Raw genomic sequence first — 19,543 nt, 5'->3', positions numbered from 1 at the left:
GTCATCTCAGAGGGGTGCCAGCCAGAAGAGAAGAAAGATATGAAATCTGCCCCCCCCCCCAACAAGGACTATGCGTGGTGAGTTCAGTTCTCTGTGAAGGGGTCCCTTGTGGGATGTTCCCTCCAGGGGCCCCTCCTCGGGGCTCACAGGGCCGTTCAGCAGGTTGCTGATGCTGTTGGGAATCCTGGATGTGGGACGGGTATCGTATGTGGCTAGTTCAATGCCTCACTTCTTCTGCCTCCCTATACTCCAGCTCTGCGTGGGACTTCCTGCAAGGAGATCTATTGCAGCCTTCCCTCAAGTGCGCTCCGTGGCATGGGTGCTCTGGGCAAAAAGGTTTCCGGAGCCAAATGCGTTTAGGAAGGCTGGGTGAAGGAACATCAGATAGATGTCTTTGCTGCAGGACTTCCCAGAACCTTTGATATGTTAGTAATTTGTCGTCAAGTCACCCGACCTAACCTAAATGGTCCTCAATTTTCTGCTTGCCCCTTTCATTTCCCTTTTTAAAAAATGTTTATTTTTGAGAGAGAGAGAGAGAGAGCAGGGGAGGGGCGGGGGGGGGGGCGGGCAGAGGATCAACAGTGGGCTTCGTGCTAACAGCACATAGCCTGGTGTGGGGCTCAAAACCATGAACTGTGAGATCATGACCTGAGCGGAAGTTGGATGCTGAGCCACCCAGGCGCTCCGCCCCTTCGATTTTCTGAGCTTTCCTTTCTTCTAAGGACTTGCAGTATAATGGCCCCCAACTGCTCTTCAGACCGTCAGGCCCAGAGTGGGTGGAGAGACCCCAGTGATCAAAGGGAGCCCCAGATAGGGATGGACTCGCCTCCAGAAATGGGCCTTGTGATCTTCCTCTCCCTGGTACTTCTTACAGAAAGGAGCCAGGGCTGAAGTGGAGTAGAGACAGCTTAGAGGGGGATACACTGGTTGGCCGAGGGGAGCGGGGAGTCCTTGGGGAGGTGGCGGTTACTGGTGTTTTCAGAGGTGAGGTGGCGGCATCTTGAGCAACTTCCTTTCTTCCAGAACTTTCCCAAAGAGCTTGGCTGCCTCCAGGGCACAGCCCCAGTGGATAGTGAGCCCGTAGCCTCCATGGCCATAGTTGTGGATGACCTGGGAGAGGTAAGAGAGACGGTAGCCCCGTGCATCCTGGAAGACTCGGGAGCTTCCTGCAGAGTTCTGGGTGAAGCCAGAGGGCGGCAGGGGGCCTCTCAGCTCCCTGGAGGGATGGTGGGACCCCAGGAACACCAGTAAAGTGACTGGGGAACTGGAGGGTCGACATCCTAGGTTCTCTTTTGCTTAGGAGATGGACCTGCTTTAGGCACTCAGCACAGGAAATGTAGAATCGTCTAGAACTTGAGGTCAGGGATTCCCCTCTCCCAAATTGTTTGAAGTTCCCTACATCACCTTTCTCATCCGCATCCTGCTCTGGAATGCCAAACCTCCTGTATTAATAGATAGACTCTTCTACCTATCTCGGGGTTGGGGGAGGGGAAGATAAGTGGGGCCAACATATGGGTAGACTCTGGTTAGCATGCTAATTCATCCTAGGGACAGAGGCAAGACCCCTGGGGACTTTTTTAAAGCCAAAATCATTGGCAGGGAGTTTGACTCTATACGTGACGCTTTCCTCTGTATGTGTGCACATGTGCACGTAAGCACGCACGCACACACACACACACACACACACACACACATGCACAAAGGTGCACACCACATGCCCGCGATAAGGGAGGAAGGATGACCTATCTACCTAAGGGGGATTCTTTTCCTTTGGGGACCCCAGCTACTCAGGTCAGTTCCTTCAGCCCAGGACAACTTCTGCCGCCTCAATAAAGCCCAGTTCGTACCTCGTAAGAGGGAACGTGAAAGAGGGACCCCAGAGAGATGATGGGGCAGCCACAAATGGGCATCTGAGAAACGGCGCTGGAGTCAAACTCAAACCACATCCCAGCCGTGCCCCGCACTAGCTGTCTGATTTAGGCAGATGACTCTACCTGCTAGACCCCCGATTTCCTCATCTGAAGCATGGGGGAAACAGTCCCTATCCCCAAGAGCTGTAGAGGAGATTCAGTAAGGTTGTTCGTGTCATGAACACAAAGCAGGCTCAGTAAGTACCCACTTCCCTTCTACTCGACCACGGGCTTTGACACCCTGAGGCACACCGCCCTCTATGCAACCTTCGGCAGGTCCTTTCCCATCACTGAGCCTCAGTTTCTTTATAGAGGAGGGGATGTCAGCCAGTGTTGTTCTTTCCTGGCAGCAGGCTGTGTGGAGCCAGATGTCAGGCAAGACTGGAAATGCCAGAGCCCCCTTACGGGTAAGGGAGGCCCTTGCTTTCCTCATCAGGAGAGCATACCTCTGTGTTTGAAGATGCAAAACGAAGCTGTTCTCTTTCTAGCCGAATCTGGGGGCGTACTGGCCGGAGGCCAGTCAACTCAGCAACAATTTTTGCATCCTGGAAAAAAAAGTGTTAGTAATTCATCTCCAGATATTTTTTTTTTCCTGCTGCCATTTTTAGATGGTAGGGTTAGCTCTTGGAACCTCGTTATCATCACCACCACCACCAGCCATCACCACGATGTCACGGGCCACCCCCTCCTCACCATCATTATCACCATCCTGAGCATATTCATTACCAGTCAATACCACCATCACTTCCGCCCCCACCCTCGTCAATATCACGTTTGTCACTCCTACCATCAGGCAAATGTAAACACTGAGATCCCTACAAGGATACATCTGCTCCTTGTGAAGACAGACGAAGGTGGTTTTAGGGAAGACAGACCACTCTTTAGGGATCTGTCTTTAGGGAAGACAGACCCACAGAAGACAGCCACTCTTAGCCACAGAGGGTGTCAGCAGCTCACAGCAGGACTTCCTTGTACATTATCAAATTCTGGTGTCTTCCACGGTCCCTCGTTAGAAGAAGTTTGCCCAGTTATCCCAGTGGGAGGTATCTTCCCATACTCAAGGGGTCTCATGGTCGAGCTGCCCAGACCCGAGTCTGCCAGGACCCCTCCCACCTTACCTGCAGTGTGGGCTCCAGTCTGCAGCAGCCTTCCCAGATGGTGTTGTGGTCCTGGATGTTGTTTACCTCGCTCCAGTTCCCCAGCTGAAAGATGCCTCCAAGAGTCACTGCCTGGATCCTAGATAAAAGTGAAGGGCGTCAATGATGAGGGGAAATGAAGCCTTTGAGGTTAATGGGGGCCATGGGCACGCTCACCCTGACAACCATCTCTCCCTACATCCCCGCCGCCACCCACACCGTCAACACCACTGCAATTGCCTCTGGCATCACCACCCACCAGCATCTCTGCCGTCACCACCAATGTCACTGTCAACATCGTCACCTCTTCCGGTGCACAACACGGTGACTATAGTTAGCGATCCCGTATTATAGACTTTAAAGTTGCTGAAAGAGTAAGCCATACACATTCTCACTACGCACAGGGAAGATGTAATTGTGGGACCTGATGGGAGTGTCAGCTAACCTTACCGAGGTAATCGTGTTGTAATACGTGCATATATCAAATCTTCGTGTACATCGTAAGCGTGCACAATATGTCAGTTATATCTTGATATCATCAAAAATACCAATCACTGCCATCATCACCGACCTCGTCATCGACACCACGCCCCCCCCATTAATGTCAGCGCCTGACCATCCTTGTCCCAGTCACCACCCCCAGGAAGTGGCTTCCCCATCAGTGACAACACAGCCACCATCGTCACCTCTTCCCGAATGTCATCATCACCTTCGACCCATATCCCCTTTCCCAAAGGCTTCTCATTATTTCCAGTCACACCGCCTCCGGGGTCCCTGCCCTCACACCCACCACCTTCCTCTCCAGTATCACCACGCCTGTTGTCCAAAAGCTTGTTCAAGATAGAGCCCAGTTAAGGCCGAGTCTTGCCTTCCCAGGGATTTAGTGGCTCGACTTCACTTAGAAAACACTGGGAGAAAAAGCTTTCAGGGACTTGGGGTGGGCAGCATAAAGAGGGCATGATGGTGCCCCTTGTTCTGTCCTAAGACGTCAGATTCTTACCCTGGGATGATGTACGGGGACTTGTAGATGCCTTTCTCTGGGTCATGGGTGATAATGAAGTGCTTCATCCAAGGGGCATCCACCTGTTGATTGAGGACAGACAAGTCTCATCAGGGGAGCCGGATCACTGGGCTTCCCTGCCCTTTTCCTCTCTGTGCCCAGATGTTCTGACAAGGGTGGCGGAGCCGATTCCCAAGCCCACTCCTGACCCCTCTGCCCCGCCTCTGCGCTGACTTCCTTGCTCTTGCGCGAAGAGCCGCCCCTGCTCCCTGAAATTTCACACATTCTCACCTGCATGACCACAGAGAAGCCCAGCACACGTGTGCCGATCCACGTACACATCAGCCCACATCAGGAACACATGTACACTCAACATGGGCGGGTGTACGCACCCACACCCACAAAAAGGCACCCTGCACGCATGTGCACACATACACAGTGAGAGGCAACGTGGATGATGTTGACACACACAGGCTCTGAAACCAGGTTGCCTGGGTTCCAATCCCAATCCCACAACTCTCCTCCGTGCCTCGTGTTTCCCCATCTGTAAAATAGCAATGGCCACGTGTAGACCCCATCTCAAAGGGTTCTGGTAAGCACTAAATTAAGAACACAATAAAGTGCTCAGGCCTGTACCTAATAACATTCCATAAACGTTTGCTCTTTTCATTATATTACAAGAATATGCAACTCCCGCGTATGTACAAACATTTACACCCATGCTTTGCCGTGTTAAGGAACAACAACAACAACCAAAGGGAATGTTTGGAGGAATCATGTTTCTTGGTCCTTCTTGTTTCTTTAAGATGCCAGTTGCCTGAAATCTGCGAGGCTCCCCTAACAGATGTCCCCGATGCATCCTCTATCTTTGGAGAGGAAATAAGCAGGCAGCTACAATCTCTCTATGAAGAAAAGCAGGAAGTTCCATCCCTCATCTTCACACTCACCTTAATGATCTGTCCCCGGCCTGGCTGCAGCAGGGGGTCCGGTTGCAATGACCCAGCCCACACCCCGGTGCAGTTGATAATTACATCGGCACCTCCTCTTGCTACCTGGCAGCGATGAACAGAGCAGGTGGCGTGGGAAGGGGTGAGGCCCCTGGTACCGCTTACCCCCTCCTTCCCCCTGCCCTTTACCCTGCAGCTCCCTGCAGAAAAGCGGGGAGGGGGCTCAGTGAGGAATCCATGGAACTGCCTCCAAATCTCCACTCTGCCATTTCCCCGCTATGTGACCTCAGAAAGGTTCCATCACCACCTCAGGGCCCAGCTGCCTCCGCTGTAAAGCAGGGCCGGTAATATCTGTTCTTAGGCTGTGCGAGGATCCAACGTGACCCTGGATGTCAAAGTGCTTGGGAAGGAGTAACGTGGAAGGGGGGAACCTTCTTGGAACCTCCCAGAAGAAGTCAGGTGCAGAGAGAGTTCTCTTCTTCCTTCTGACTCCTTTTGATTTTCATTCTCTTGCCTCACACTCTGCTAAGGCACTTTCAGAAGGCATGTTGGAGGCCCTGGCTCTGTGCATGTGTGGGATACTTGACAGCTCAAGGATGTAACCTCATGGGCACCCAAACACCCAGCCCAGCCCCAGTGACTCCCTTCACAGGTTTGTCGTGGGACACACGCTTTGGAAGCATTGTTATTGTTCAAGAACCAGTTTTTGCTACACTGGCCTGTGAACTCCTTGGGAATGAGTGCTGTTTCTAAGTCAACATGGATCCCAAGTGCCCAGTAGGGCTCGATCCGGAGGAGGTACTCATTATATGATGCTGGTAGCTGCAGGTGCTGAGCACAATTCTAGGTGCTAGGTTTGAGTGAAGTCATACAGCAAAGCTCCTGGCACATAGCCAGTGCCTGATGAGGACAGCTGTTATTGATGGTGGTGTTACTCTGGAGCTGAGTCAGCTGAGAGCCTTGACTTTGCAGAAACATTAACCCTGATTTAGGTAGGAAGCAACCAAGTGAGGCAGCCAGCTCTCTGGGCCTAAAACCCTCCGTGGCTTAGAGGTAGATTAGCCTCCAATGGCCACCATAATCCCACTGTCCCTCTGTTCCTGCCACCAACATCAAGACAGAATGCTTGAGTCCTTCTGGGATTGAAGAAAGGCCTGGTGACTGGGACAGGCCTCAGGGGATCCCGGGCACCCAACAAGGAGCTCCCCAATCCAGCACCAGGAAGCAGAGGCCTCCCCTCCTCACCTCCCTCCCGTATCCAGCCCCTTCCAGCCCTGCAACTCACCTCCTCAAAAGACTCCACCTTCTTCTGGAAGAATTTCACTCCCCTCTCAGTTAACCTGGGTGATCAGACACATCAAAAACCCAGGACTCAGCTATTTGTCCCATCTCTCCAAGAGGATGGCATGGGAGATGTTTCCCAAAGAACCTTCTGGGGACATTAGTCCCACAGGTTGCTCCTGGAGAACATGGCTGTGTTGTCAGGTCAGTTCATGAGCACCTTGATAGACTGGTGGTCCATGAAATGTCCCTTGGGAAACCTGAGACGGTCCAAGCCCCTGGTCGGGCAGATGGCGATGAAAGAAGGGCCTTGTTGAAGGTCGTACAGTGAGTCAATGATGGGATTGGGATGTAACGTAAGCCCAGGCGTGTTAGCTCAAAACTCATCCTACTACTACCATATTGCTTTATACCATTAAGGAGAGCGAGATGCGGGGTGGAAGCAGGGCAGGGTTGGACCAATGCTAAACGCCCCTTTGTCAGAAGCAGGGCATGAGGAGGAAGGTGGGCTGGGGACATCCACCCCTCCCTCAAAATGTCCCAGAGGGAAAAATATCTGTCATTGTTAGAGACACGGTAGAAACATCAAAAGAACAGGAAGGAAATCCTGTGAAAAGTGAAGCATGACTTCAGGACTATTTTATCTACATAATTCCCTCAAGATAGAAAAAGTGGGAACTTACTGTCTAGGAAGAGGCTAGGCAGGAGTCAGAGGTATCCTAAGGTTAGGAGAGATAACTACTTTTTTTTTATTGCTTTTTAGTTGTTTCCAAACCTGGCTGATAATTAGGATCACACAAATTTCTAAGCCCCCACTCCAGAGGATCTGATTCAATAGATTTGAAGTGGGGTCCTGAAATCTATATCTTTTAAAAGCTCCCCAGGTCATTCGATAAATGCTCCCATCCATTCTAGATTTTTAAAAATCTTAACAAAGCAGTAATATATAGGAAATGTGGAATCTTCCTTAAGATGGCTACCAATATAAAAATGTCTCTCAAAGCTAGTGTTTGCTAATTTAGAACACTATAAGATTCCTGTTAACATCAGGAACAAGACAGGGACACCCACTATCCCCTGTGTTAGTTACCATTGTTCTGGAGGTACTGACCACAACAGTTAGACAAGAAAAAACATGAGGTATAAAAATAAAAGACAACTTATGTTTTGCGGGTGACGTAAATGTATCTGGAAACCTCAAGAGAGTCCATTAAAACTACTCCACAAACATTATGTATTTTGGGTGAGGTCAACAATAAATATCACATGTAAAGAGTTGCCCAGATGGTTCTGGTGCCCAGTCAGGTGTGGGAACCTTGGTTTTAGTGCACAAGAGTCATCAGAACCAAGGATAGCTCCCACCAAGTCTGAGTTTTCTTTAACATTTGGGGCTGGTCAATACAAAGACAAATCTCATGAACAGTTGTCTACCACACCCTGGTCCCTGTAAGGTGCTTTCCTAAAACTAAAGTTGAAATTCTCACCTTTCAGTCAGCCACTGTAGATACCTCCTCCCTTCCACAATCAGGCTTGTGTTGAACCAGCCGTAGCTAGAGTAAGAACAGGTAAGAGTGGGAATAAAGAATCAGAATCAGAGCTATGTTAGAAGCCTTTCAAATGGAGCTGGGAGCAGTCTCTTTTTTTTGGGGGGGGGGGTGGGTGGCAAGGGTAGAGGCAGGACCACTGAGTGAAGTTCGAACAGGGACTGGTTTTCAGTGCAAGGAAAATTTTTCTATCAGAAAATCCATCCCACAGGTGTGTTGTTTTGAAGGGGCACATGAACTCCAATATTTATAGCAGCACTATCGACAATAGCCAAAGTATGGAAAGAGCCCAAATGTCCACTGACAGATGAATGGATAAAGAAGATGTGGGGTGTGTGTGTGTGTGTGTGTATGTATATATATATATATATATATATATATATATGTATATATATATGTGTATATATATGTGTATATATATATGTGTATATATATATGTGTATATATATATATATATACACACACATGCACAGTGGAGTATTGTGGAGTATTAGACAGATGAACGGATAAAGAAGATGTGGGGTGTGTGTGTGTGTGTGTGTGTGTATGTATATATATATATATATATATATATATATATGTATATGTATATATATGTGTATATATATATGTGTATATATATATATATATATATATACACACACATGCACAGTGGAGTATTGTGGAGTATTACTCAGCAATCAAAAAGAATGAAATCTTGCCATTTGCAACAACATGGATGGAACTAGAGTGTATTAGGCTAAGTGAAATTAGTCAGAGAAAGACAAATATCATATGACTTCACTTATATGTGGAATTTAGGATACCAAACAGACAAACATAAGGGAAGGGAAGCAAAAATAATATAAAAGCAGGGAGGGGAACAAAACATAAGAGACTCTTAAATATAGACAACAAACGGTTGCTGGAGGGGTTATGGGTGGGGGGATGGGCTAAATGGGCAAGAGGCATTAAGGAAGACACTTGGGATGAGCATTGGGTGTTATATGTAGGGGATGAATCACTGGGCTTTACTCCTGAAATCATTATTGTACTATATGCTGACTAGCCTGGATGTAAATTAAAAAACAAAACAAAACAAAACAGGGGCGCCTGGGTGGGTCAGTCAGTTAAGCGTCCAACTTCTGCTCAGGTCATGATCTCGCGGTTTGTGGGTTTGAGCCCCGCCTCGGGCTCTGTGCTATCAGCTCGGAGCCTGGAGCCTGCTTTGGATTCTGTGTCTCCCTCTCTCTCTGGCCCTCCCCTGTTCATGCTCTGTCTCTTTCTCTCAAATAAATAAATAAATATTTTAAAAATTAAAAAAAAAATAGATAAAAAATTTTTTAAAAACCCATCCCTGACATTAGAGTGTGCAAGTGGAGATTGGACATGCATTTTTAGAGGGGATTCAGGCATGGGGTGGGGTGAGGGGAGGACCAAAGAGACATTATGCTTCAAGGAAAAGAACAGAGGTGTTGGGGGTCACGCAGACTGGGTCGGAATCCCATTTTGGTCATTTGGCTGTGTGACCTTGGGAAGCCGCTTAGACTCTCTGAAGCTCCGTTTCCTCATCTAGAAAAGAGGGTGGCGATAGGGAGTTTCAGGGCTTCCGTTCTGTGACTCCATATCCTCCACCGCCCCAGCCCAGGGCCCCGTTGAGGGGGTGGCTTCTCCAATAGAGCTGGACAGAGCACCAGGAGTCCAAGGTGCCGGTGGCTCTTGGCCTGGGATGGGACAGGAAACTTGGTGTCTCCATCTCTCGCTGCCTCCTGGACGGATCCGTCTGAATCGTGGCACCGTAGCCCCTTCGCCCGTGACAATAACCTCACCTGTAATCAGGGAACATGTCCAGGTCTCTGGGAGTCAGCGTCCGAAATCCCAGAACTGTGTTCTTCCACGAGGGATCCTGCCGAGGAAGGAGAGAAGGAGGCACGGGGATGAGTGAAAGGCAATAAAAACGGTAACAAAACTTAAACGACGCATATACTGCGTGGAAGGTGCACTCCCAAGCATTTTGTTTATACCACTCCCTTTAACATCCCCAGCAATCCACGGAGGCAGATACTGTTCTCCTCTCCGTTTTCACAGATGGGCCAGTTGAGGCTTAAGGAGGTGAAGTAACTTGTCTAAAGTCACGCAGCTAATAAATGATTGACCTGAGGTTGGAACCAATAATACAGTTAGGCTCCAGAGTCCATGGTCTTAACCGTGACGCTATACAAAGGAAAGGGGAGCGTGAGGCTGAGGGAGGTGATAGGGTAAGAGAAATAAGAGAGAAAAAGAAGGTGACAGGGTTCCCAAGGGGTGAGAGTGCGAGGCAATAGGGAATAGGGTCAGACAACTTGGTGGAGGCTTGGGCCTGACTACAGACCACCTTGAATTCTCTGAGACTCCATTTTCTTGTCCGTAAAATGGCGTCAGTAATCACGCTTGGTCCCACGGAAGGTAACAGACGACGCGGGTAATGCCCTTGGCTCGGTGCTAACCATTGACTAAGCCTTAGAGAGCTGGCCTGGGGTTCCGGGCATCCAGCCAGACTCCCCTCTTCCAGCAACCTGAGGACATCCCCCCAAGGCTGTGCCCTTCTTAGCACATCGGGCACCACGGGGGTCACAGAGGGCCTGGGTTCAAATCCCAGTTCTGCCACTTTGGTTCTCTGACTTTGAGCAAGTTACTGCTCCATTCCCCGAGCCTCTATTTTCTCATCTGTGAAAAGAAGGCAGTGCTAGTGCTGACTTGCCGGTGGTAATGAGAATGAAACCAGTCACTAGTTGTAACGTAATTAGGACACGGCCTGGTACATAATATGCACTTCAGAAGTTTGCACCACGCTGTTTTAATCTATCTTAGTGAAAAGTCCTGGGACCTCCAGGGACCCAGGAAGCCTTGCGGCTGCCACACGAAATCACCACCACTACGAGACGTGTCTGGGTTTGACTCAACCAGAGACCAGGTCCCCTACGTCATCAGAAAATCCTTTGGCCTCTGCCAACTTAATAGCCAAATTGGAACCAGAAATAACGTTAAAGCAAAAAGAGAATTTAAAGTAAACCTGATTTGAATGCAAGAGTTGGCTCACCTGCAAGGCTCAAAGTAACTCCCTGACTCGGGTCCCCAGCCCTGGTCTGTGATCGAGGCTCTGCCCCACGGTCAAGGACTCCTCACTCACCGGAATAGCTTCATGGAAGAGGTTGTAGCCTGAGACTAGGGCCAGGCCCACGTTTGCGGCGTTGGGAGAATGGACGCGGCTCAGGAGATGGTCGAAGGTCTGCTGGTTCCAGTCCCTGGAAGGATCCCCCAGAGTCTTGGTCACCTAATACCCTGAGCTGGACAAGAAAACTCTGAGGCTTGGCTTGTGTGGGGTGATGCTCACGCTGGTGGAGATGTGTCCAAATCCAGAAATCTACCACGTCCACTTCAGCGGCCCAAATGCCTAAGGGGTTTTCCCCACCCCCGGACTTTCTAGTATTTCCCCATTCATAGGAAAGAGAAGGAAGGAACCATTTGGGGCCCACCTTGGGCCTGGGCTCCTGTAGCTGTGAGTTTAAAAGAAGGCTTTGGGGACGCCCAGGTGGCTCGGTCAGTTAAGCATCCGACTCTCGATCATGATCTCACGTTTCCTGGGTTCGAGCCCGGTGTTGGGCTCCGCACTGACTGAGTGGAGCCTGCTTGGGATTCTATCTCCCTCTCTCTCTGCTCCTCCCCTGCTCTCTCTCTAACTCACTCTCTCAAAATAAATAAATAAACACTTAAATAATAATAATAAACGAAGGCTTTGACCTGCCTGAGGCCTTCGAGCCCCACAGTTCAGGCTCACTCTGAGCACCCCCCACGTAAATGCCGACAGTAGACTGTGGCTCATGGCTCCCAGACATTTTCCTTCTCTTCTTCGTGGGCACAGAGCCCAGGTACGTCTCCCGGACTCCCGTGCAGCCAGCGTGGCTGTGTGGCTGCGTTCTGGCCAATGGACTGCACGTGCGGTCCTTATGCTGCGCTCCTTCTGGAAGCACGGCGTACTGATATCAGAAGGCACAGTGGCCACGTCAGAAGCCACAGAGAAGGACAGCAGAGCTGTGAGATGCAAGGAGCCTGGGCCCCTGAATTGCCACCCACTGATCAGGAGCGTTGGTTTTGGAATTTATGGGAGAATGTAACTTCGGTCTGAGTTGTTAACGTACTCGTGGATTTCTGAAGCTGCCAGCAGTTTCTAAACAGACATAATAACCTTTGCAACGTCCTTGTTAAACCCGAGCATCCATCCGCCCACTGACAAGTACTCCTGATCCAGAGGTTCCTCCAAAAGTTAAAAATAGAACCACCCTATGATCCAGTAATCACACTACTATTTCCCCAGAGACTACAAAAACACTAATTCGAATGGATACATGCGTCCTGATGTTCATGGCAGCATTATTTGCAATCGCCAAGATATGGAAGCAGTCCCAGTGCCCATCAGTTGATGAATGGACAAAGAAGATGTGGTCTGTATATACACAATGGAATATTACTCCGCCATAAACGAGAACGGAGTCTTGCCGTTTGCGACGACACGGCTGGAGCTAGAGAGTATTACGCTAAGTGAAATACATCAGAGAAAGACAAATACAATACGATTCCACTCACATGTGGAATTTACGAAACCAAACAAGCGAGCAAAGAGGGAAAAAGAGAGAGAGAGAGAGACAACCCAAAAAACAGACTCCTAACTGTAGAGATTACGCTGATAGTTGCCAGACAGGAGGGGTGGGTGGGGGGTGGGGGAAAGCGGTGATGGGGGTTAAGGACGGCTTGTTGTGACGGGGGCCACATATTGTATGAAAGTGTTGAATTACTATGTCGTACACCTGAAACTAATGTAACACTGCATTTTAACCACCTGGAATTAAAATAAAAACTAAAATAAAATATATAAAATAATATAATAATTATAAAAATTATTAATTACAATAATTTTAATTAATATAATTTAATATAATATATAATATATAATTTTAATTAATATAATTTAATATAATATATAATATATAATTTTAATTAATATAATTTTAATTATAATAAAAAATAAAATTAAAAAACCTGCTAAATAAAAATGACTAGTAAGTGTCACAATGGGCAAATTCAGGAGAAACAGATCTATAACCTATTAAATCTAGCTAAGAGACTATTAAAGATAGCAATTAGAAGAAGTTGAAAAGAATTGAAAGGCCCCCTTATGAATTTATATATGGAAGAAAGTATGTCTCTGAGGGCAAAATTGTTCCCTACAGCACTCAACATCAAAAATTTTAGTGAATTTTGTCCTTTGTAATTATTGCTGGGATTTGAAGGCTCTGTTTTCTGTTAGCCACTGGGGAAATCAGATGGAAGTGACTTTTAAAATTGTTTTTAATGTTTTTTTTATTTGTTTTTGAGACAGAGACAGAGCGTCAGCAGGGGAGGGGCAGAGAGAGAGAAAGAGACACAGAATCGGAAGCAGGCTCCAGGCTCCGAGCCGTCAGCACAGAGCCCGACGCGGGGCTCGAACCCACGAACCGGGAGATCATGACCTGAGCCCAAGTCGGACGCTCAACCGACTGAGCCACCCAGGCAACCCTGGATGAAAATGACCTTTAAATAAATAATTATAAACTAGGGGGGAAAAAAAACCCAAAAGTATTCCTGATCACATGGATCATGTGAGGAATGGAGGAAATCCTCCATTGGGCACACAGTAGGGCTAAATGCTTATTAGTATTTTCTTCCAAGTCTTGACAAGGAGCTTGTTCTCGGTGACGGGAACCCGGAGCATCCCCTCATCAGAGTCAGCCCCTCCAGTCCCGGGGCCAGTCTCTGGGACCCTCACTCACGCCTCCTGTGGGTTTCTGGGGTCCGAGAGGTAGGGCTGACAGAGGCCGGCCGCCACGTCGGTGTTGGTGAGCGGGGTGAAGCGATCTGCGTAGACCCTCATGTCCAGGGATGGCAGGACTGATCGGTAGCGCTCGTGGATGCAGAGGGCGGTGGACAGCCCGATGACACCCGCTCCGATCACTACCACGCGCATCGTGCCGGCCTGCGGGACGGAAGGGTTGAAGTGTGCCGTTACCGCCATCACCACTCTCCCCTGAAAGCTTAGAAAGTGCCAGACACCGCCAAGCCCCTTCTGTACCTGACCCTCTTGATGACCCTCACGAACGGAAAAAAGTTGAAACACAGAGAGGCCAAGCAACTTGCCCCAGGTCACACAGCGGGGAAGGGATGCCGCTCTGGCTGGGGAGCCTCCCCGGATACCCTGCCCCAGCCCGGGAACATAAAAAGGACGGAGCAGAGGGCCTGGCTGCGGGCTGGGAGTCTAGCCATCAGGACAATGGGCTCTAGCTTCAAGTCTCGTACCTCAACTCTGCCACCTACTGGCCACTGACGATGAAATGAGACTTCAACTTCTGATAAATGGGAAAAACAACCCCTACCTTGGACAGTACGTGGGAGATTTAACAAGATGGCCAATGTAAAAACCCTTAACACAGGGTCAGGTGCAAAAGTGGCTTTACTGACTTTTGTGGGACACCTACGGTGTGCCAGCCCCGGTACTAAATGCTTCCCATGCGTCATTTCTTCTAAGTCTCCCCACATTGTTCGGAGGCAGGGGCTGGTGTTAGTGGCCTCGTTGGCCGGATGAGGAAAGGAGGCTCAGAGAGGTGCGGTAAGTTGCCTGAGGTCACACAGCCAGGAAGTGGTGCTGTTGGGATTCAATTTCGATCCAAGCACACTCAACATCGACTTCTGGCACACCCACCGGGCACCGAGCGGGCGGCTAGCGGGGTGTAATGTCTGGCTTTAGAACTCAGATCTTGCAGCACACACACTCAGTCAGGGCCGGCCCTGGGGGCTGGGCTGGCTGCGTCCTCAGAAGTTTAAAAGGCCCAGCAGCTTTTGACCTTGAAGCTGCTTGGGCCCAGCACAGCAGGGAAATACTGTGTCCGCTCCTGCTGGGGCAGAACAAGAGGACTTTTTGTGCCCGGAAGGGCCAAGTTCAACTTTCCCTCCTCTACACTCACAGCCCTCCTCCCTCAGACCAAGCCTCCTGGCAACCCCGTGGCCCTGATCCGCAGGACATTCTCAATATGGCCTAGTTTTATAAAAGGGAAAAATGGCTCCAGCCCACAAAAACTGGACTCCGTCGGGGTTTCAGCAGCCAAGTTGGAGATAAAACCACAAAACGGAAAGGCATTGCTCCTCTGGGCCATTCCCCTTCCGGCTGCAAGGCTTGGTTACAGGGGCCGACCCTCTTGGGGATTCCTAGCCTCCTCCCACCCCTCCTCCCCCACACTTTGCCTCAGGAGATTCAATCTCCTCATCTTTAAAATAAGAGTCACCCTGACCTCGCCAGGTCGTCCTGAAAATTAAACCACTAGCCTGGTGGAGGTTCCTAGTACGGCACCTGGCACAGAGTAGGCCCTCAATACGTAGTGACCTCCTTCTGTCCCCCAGCGCCTTGTAAATAACAACAGAAAGAACACTGGGGGAAGGAGTAGAGGAAGAAGGGCGAATCAGATCTGGCTTTAGTTCTGACTCTCTGTGTGGCCTTGGCCAAGTTCCTTCCCCTCTCTGGGCCTTCTGACTCTCTCTGCAATAACTCCGTAGAGTTGACCACTTTTGTGCACTGACAATAAGAAGGCACAGCACAGGGGGGCGGCAGTAACAGCTCAGGCTGGGGGGCAGACGTACGAGGCTCACAGCCTGGCTCGGGCACACCCCACTGTGTGGCTGTGGGCAAGTCGCTTAACTGAGCACGGGTGATCGAAGTCCCAGTTTCCCAGGACTGAGGGTATCCCCAGGATGTGGGCTTTGAATGCTAAAACCAGGAGAGTCCTGGGCCAGACCGGAATGAGTTGGTCACACTGACTTAAGTCTCTGTTTCCTCTTCTATAAACTGTTCAGGGTTCACAAAGCTCCCTGCTTATAGTCTCCCCACCAGAATATCAGCTCTGGGAGGGCGGGGACTTTTATCTACTGTTCTACCCACTGGGGGGCTCATAAAATGACAGCAGTGACTGTCACCCAGTTTACAGGTGAGGGAGCTGAGGCCAGAGAGAGCAAGGTAAATTATTTGAAATCATAACAAGAGTTGGAGGAAAGGTGGGGTGTGAACCCAGCTCTGCCTTTTCCAGGGCCTGTTTTTTTTTTTTTTCGTCATCTCATCACCTAGAAAACCAGCAAAGGCTGGAGGAAAAGAGGAGTTGCTTATATACTAGAAGTGGTAAAGGGGCGCCTGGGTGGCGCAGTCGGTTAAGCGTCCGACTTCAGCCAGGTCACCATCTCGCAGTCCGTGAGTTCGAGCCCCGCGTCAGGCTCTGGGCTGATGGCTCGGAGCCTGGAGCCTGTTTCCGATTCTGTGTCTCCCTCTCTCTCTGTCCCTCCCCCGTTCATGCTCTGTCTCTCTCTGTCCCAAAAATAAAAATAAAAAACGTTGAAAAAAAAATTAAAAAAAAAAATTAAAAAAAAAAAAAATAGAAGTGGTAAAGCATGAGAAGGAGAGTGTGAAAACCCCCCAGAGGTCTCTGGGCAAGGAGAAAGGCTTTGCACCAAAGCAAAGCTGGGATTCGGCGTGTCTCCTATAACCAGGCTATTCAGGTGTGTCAAAGCCTCTGGTTAGGAGCAGGGGCACACGCCCCAAAGAAGAGCATGAAGGGGCTCCTGGGTGGCTCAGTCAGTTAAGCTTCTGACTTCAGCTCATGTCACCATCTCACAGTTTGTGAGTTCGAGCCCCGCATCCGGCCCTGTGCTGACGGCTCAGAGCCTGGAGCCTGCTTTGGATTCTGCGTCTCCCTCTCTCTCTGCCCCTCCCCTGCTTGCGCTCTGTCTCTGAAAAATAGATAAACATTCAAAAATTAAAAAAAAAAAAAAAAAAAGCACGAGGGAGGCCCAGAGCAACGTCTCAAACCAAATGGCCAAGAGAAAGAGGGGTAAGTAACATTGTTGGGCTCAGTTTCTCCAGAGTGTCAAATTCTAAAAATGAGTTAGACATTGTTATACAGATGGGGAAAGGGAGGCGCGGAAACAGAGGAGAGACTCAACCAAAATGACACATTTGTGACAAAAGGGTTCGTGGGGGTCTTGGGGTGAAAAGAGCTGTTCGTGGGGGTCTTGGGGTGAAAAGAGCTCTGTAAAAGGCAAGAATAGGTCGAGTCAGGAAAAAACTGGCAACACAGAGATCACAACAAGAGCATGGCTGGCATGCGACTGTCACGGCGCTAAGAACTTCACACGCTGTATCTGTTTTCAGCTCCTAACAACCCTCAGGGTTATCCTTCTGCCCATTTGACAGATGAAGCAAGTAAGGCTCAGACACCCAGCTGGTGGGACGCAAAGCCCAGCGCAGCCTGACCCACACAAGTCCACGCCCCCGAGCACCAGGCACACTGGGCTGGCAAATCACACTATGTGGAAAATCTGAGGGCTAAGCAGGTGAGAAATAAACAGCCGATGTTTCAGGGTCCCGCACTGAAAAACAAAAAACGTAAACTAAAACGTTTGTAGGAATTTTTAGCGTGTCGCTGGCAGGCGTAGAATTGCAAAGGGAAAACGTGTTCCCGAAGCCAGTCCTCTTGAACTACGTGAATCCAATCTGATGCTGATTAGAGCCCCTGTGTGCCTGCGTGTGTGTGTGAAAGTGCAGGGTAAATGCAGGAGGTTCTCTTGAGAAGCAGGAGCTAGACTGCAGGATTTGACAGCCCCAGCGCCAGGTAAAATCAGTAAAGCAAGTGGCTAATGAAGTTTTAGACTCACATGCACACAGCTCGATTACTAAGTCAACCATTTGCTCGTTGTTGCTCGTGTTTCTATTAGCACTGCCTTTCTCCAGGGTCTTGGGCCATCCCTTCAACCGATCATGCTTGGAGTGTGCATCCAGGAAGATGCTGAGCTTCTTACATCTATCTGTGTGTGTGTGTGTGTGTGTGTGTGTGTGTGTGTGATTATAACGTCTCCGTAAGTGTGCAGCAGGAAGGGAATTTTGGGTCTCTGCCGCTCACCACATACATGTAGATTTAGTACCGACATCCTTTTACTTAATCCTCTCAACTGGGAGGTTCTACAGACACGGGACTGAGGTTCAGGGAGAGGAAGTCACTCTCCCAGCGTCACGCGAACAGTGTGGGACAGCGCTGGGACCTGGAGCCTGTTCTAGCTGAGTTTTCTCTGCCATGCGGTATAACTATTAGGGAGCAGGCAGGAAGTTAGCACCTGACGCTTTCTGCTTGTTTTTCAGTCTTGGTACGTGTTGGCTTATAACCCTCCTTGTCCCTAGAAAGGAATTTGGGCCAGCTTGGGCCTTTGATTGCTATTTGCATCTACCCCAAAAAAAAAAAAAAAAAAAAAAAAAAAAGGAAAGACTTCTAAAACAAATCAACAAGTCACAGACAAGGTATCTGAATAAACATAATCGGGTTGTGCCCTATGGCTACTTCTTAGGAAGCTGACATTTTCACAACTGATCTTAAAAATGGAATGGATTCTATAAATGCTTGATAAACAGGCTATCGGCTCCCTGCCCCCAAATAATAATTACCGTTTATTGAGTACCTGCTATGTGCCCAGTCCGTGCTCAGTACGTTCTGTTCATCACCTCTTTTGATACTGAAGTTAACCCCGTAAGAGGTGATTATGATCCCTGTCTTCCAGATGAGGAAAAGGAAGCCTGGAGAGGCGAAGGCACCTGCCTGCGTTCCTGCCTTGGCTCCAGGGCTGTTACCTGCCTTGGGCTCTAATGGGGAGCCTTCTCCTTAACGCCCGGAGGACCTTGGGTCCTGGTGCACCGCCGCCCCCACTCACCTGGATTGCCAAACTTCTGAAGAAAGGAGACAGCTGGGCGCAGGATTTTACCTCCTGAGAGGAGTCTCCTGATTCTGAGGCGTCCTGTCCTCAGCCCTCTGCCCGCCAACGGGGACTGAAGCTCAGGGTCAAAGTCTGGACTTGTGGACAGGACACAGCGAGGGGTAGGGCTTGGCGCTGTTGCTTCTCACAGGCTGGGAGACTCCCCTCCCCTCCCCTCCTTCTGGTCCCTGAAAAGTTGCCTGACTTTTCTGGCCGATCCCAAGCCCCTGCGGACAGCCCTCGGTGGGGAGGGAGGGCGGCAGGGCTGATGGGGACAAGGAGGTCTGTCTCCTGGGCCAGCTGGAGACGATCCTCTTTCTTCCCTCTTCCTGCTGCCACCCTGGGGGAGAGGAAGGTTGTTCCCTGAGCCGCTGTGGGCCTGGTCAGCCTGGGAGCCCTGCGGGGGAGGCCAGAGATACAGGACAGGGGCTCCAGGGGCCAGCCGGCCAGCCTAATGCCATTCTGGAATGCTGGGTGCATGAGGCCAAGAGAGACTCAAGGCAACGCCTGTTTGGGTGGCTCTTTGTTCCCGTATCCCAGAGACACAGGCGGCAGGACTCCAGGTCCCTCCTCTGCCAGGGCTAGACCTGGAGCTGCAGTTACTGGAACCAAAAAATCATCAGGCGCCTCACTATGTGGATGGGGAAACTGAGGCCCTGAGAGAGGGACTAGCCACCCCTGAGTAAGGCATCCTTTGGGTCAGCTTTGAAGATCCAACCTCCCCTTCCCTATCTTGCATCAAATGAAACAGTTTGGATAGGGGGCGCCTGGATGACTCAGTCGTTGAGCGTGGGGCTTGGGCTCAGGTCATGATCTCACAGTTTGTGAGTTTGAACCCCACATCGGGCTCACTGCTGTCAGCATGAAGCCTATTTCTGATTCTCTGTCTCCCTCT

At 49.8% G+C, this 19,543-nt stretch overlaps 1 protein-coding gene across 2 annotated transcripts; it reads right to left on the bottom strand.

Annotated features, from left to right (window-relative positions):
- Positions 1 to 554: 554 nt before the first annotated feature.
- DAO (D-amino acid oxidase) lies at positions 555 to 19,187 on the bottom strand. 2 transcript variants are annotated; one of them, XM_007092330.3, is made up of 11 exons: positions 18,607 to 19,184; positions 13,644 to 13,846; positions 10,967 to 11,081; positions 9,627 to 9,703; positions 7,759 to 7,824; positions 6,279 to 6,333; positions 4,994 to 5,098; positions 4,047 to 4,129; positions 3,029 to 3,146; positions 2,357 to 2,455; positions 555 to 1,110 (listed from the first exon to the last, which is right to left on the bottom strand). In XM_007092330.3, the coding sequence occupies exons 2-11, from the start codon at positions 13,835 to 13,837 to the stop codon at positions 979 to 981; spliced, it is 1,044 nt and encodes a 347-aa protein (XP_007092392.1). In that variant the 5' UTR covers positions 13,838 to 13,846; positions 18,607 to 19,184; the 3' UTR covers positions 555 to 978. The 2 variants fall into 2 exon arrangements, with proteins under 2 accessions (XP_007092392.1, XP_042818779.1); XM_042962845.1 differs by lacking the exon at positions 4,994 to 5,098 and having other exon boundaries at positions 18,607 to 19,187.
- Positions 19,188 to 19,543: the final 356 nt, after the last annotated feature.

The sequence above is a fragment of the Panthera tigris genome, chromosome D3 (assembly GCF_018350195.1).
Source record: "Panthera tigris isolate Pti1 chromosome D3, P.tigris_Pti1_mat1.1, whole genome shotgun sequence".
NCBI lineage: Eukaryota > Metazoa > Chordata > Mammalia > Carnivora > Felidae > Panthera > Panthera tigris.
Note: the sequence above shows the minus strand (reverse complement) of the source record. Positions and strands in the feature narration are given on the sequence as shown.

Bases quoted from the DNA above. Each gene is read 5' to 3' on its own strand.
- DAO (XM_007092330.3), bottom strand. From the start codon at position 13,837: ATGCGCGTGGTAGTGATCGGAGCGGGTGTCATCGGGCTGTCCACCGCC. The intron at 3,147-4,046 runs GTAAGAATCTGA...ACTTTTATCTAG, and splicing joins TCCCCGTACATCATCCCAGG to GATCCAGGCAGTGACTCTTG. The intron at 2,456-3,028 runs GTAAGGTGGGAG...TTTTTTTTCCAG, and splicing joins GACTGGAGCCCACACTGCAG to GATGCAAAAATTGTTGCTGA.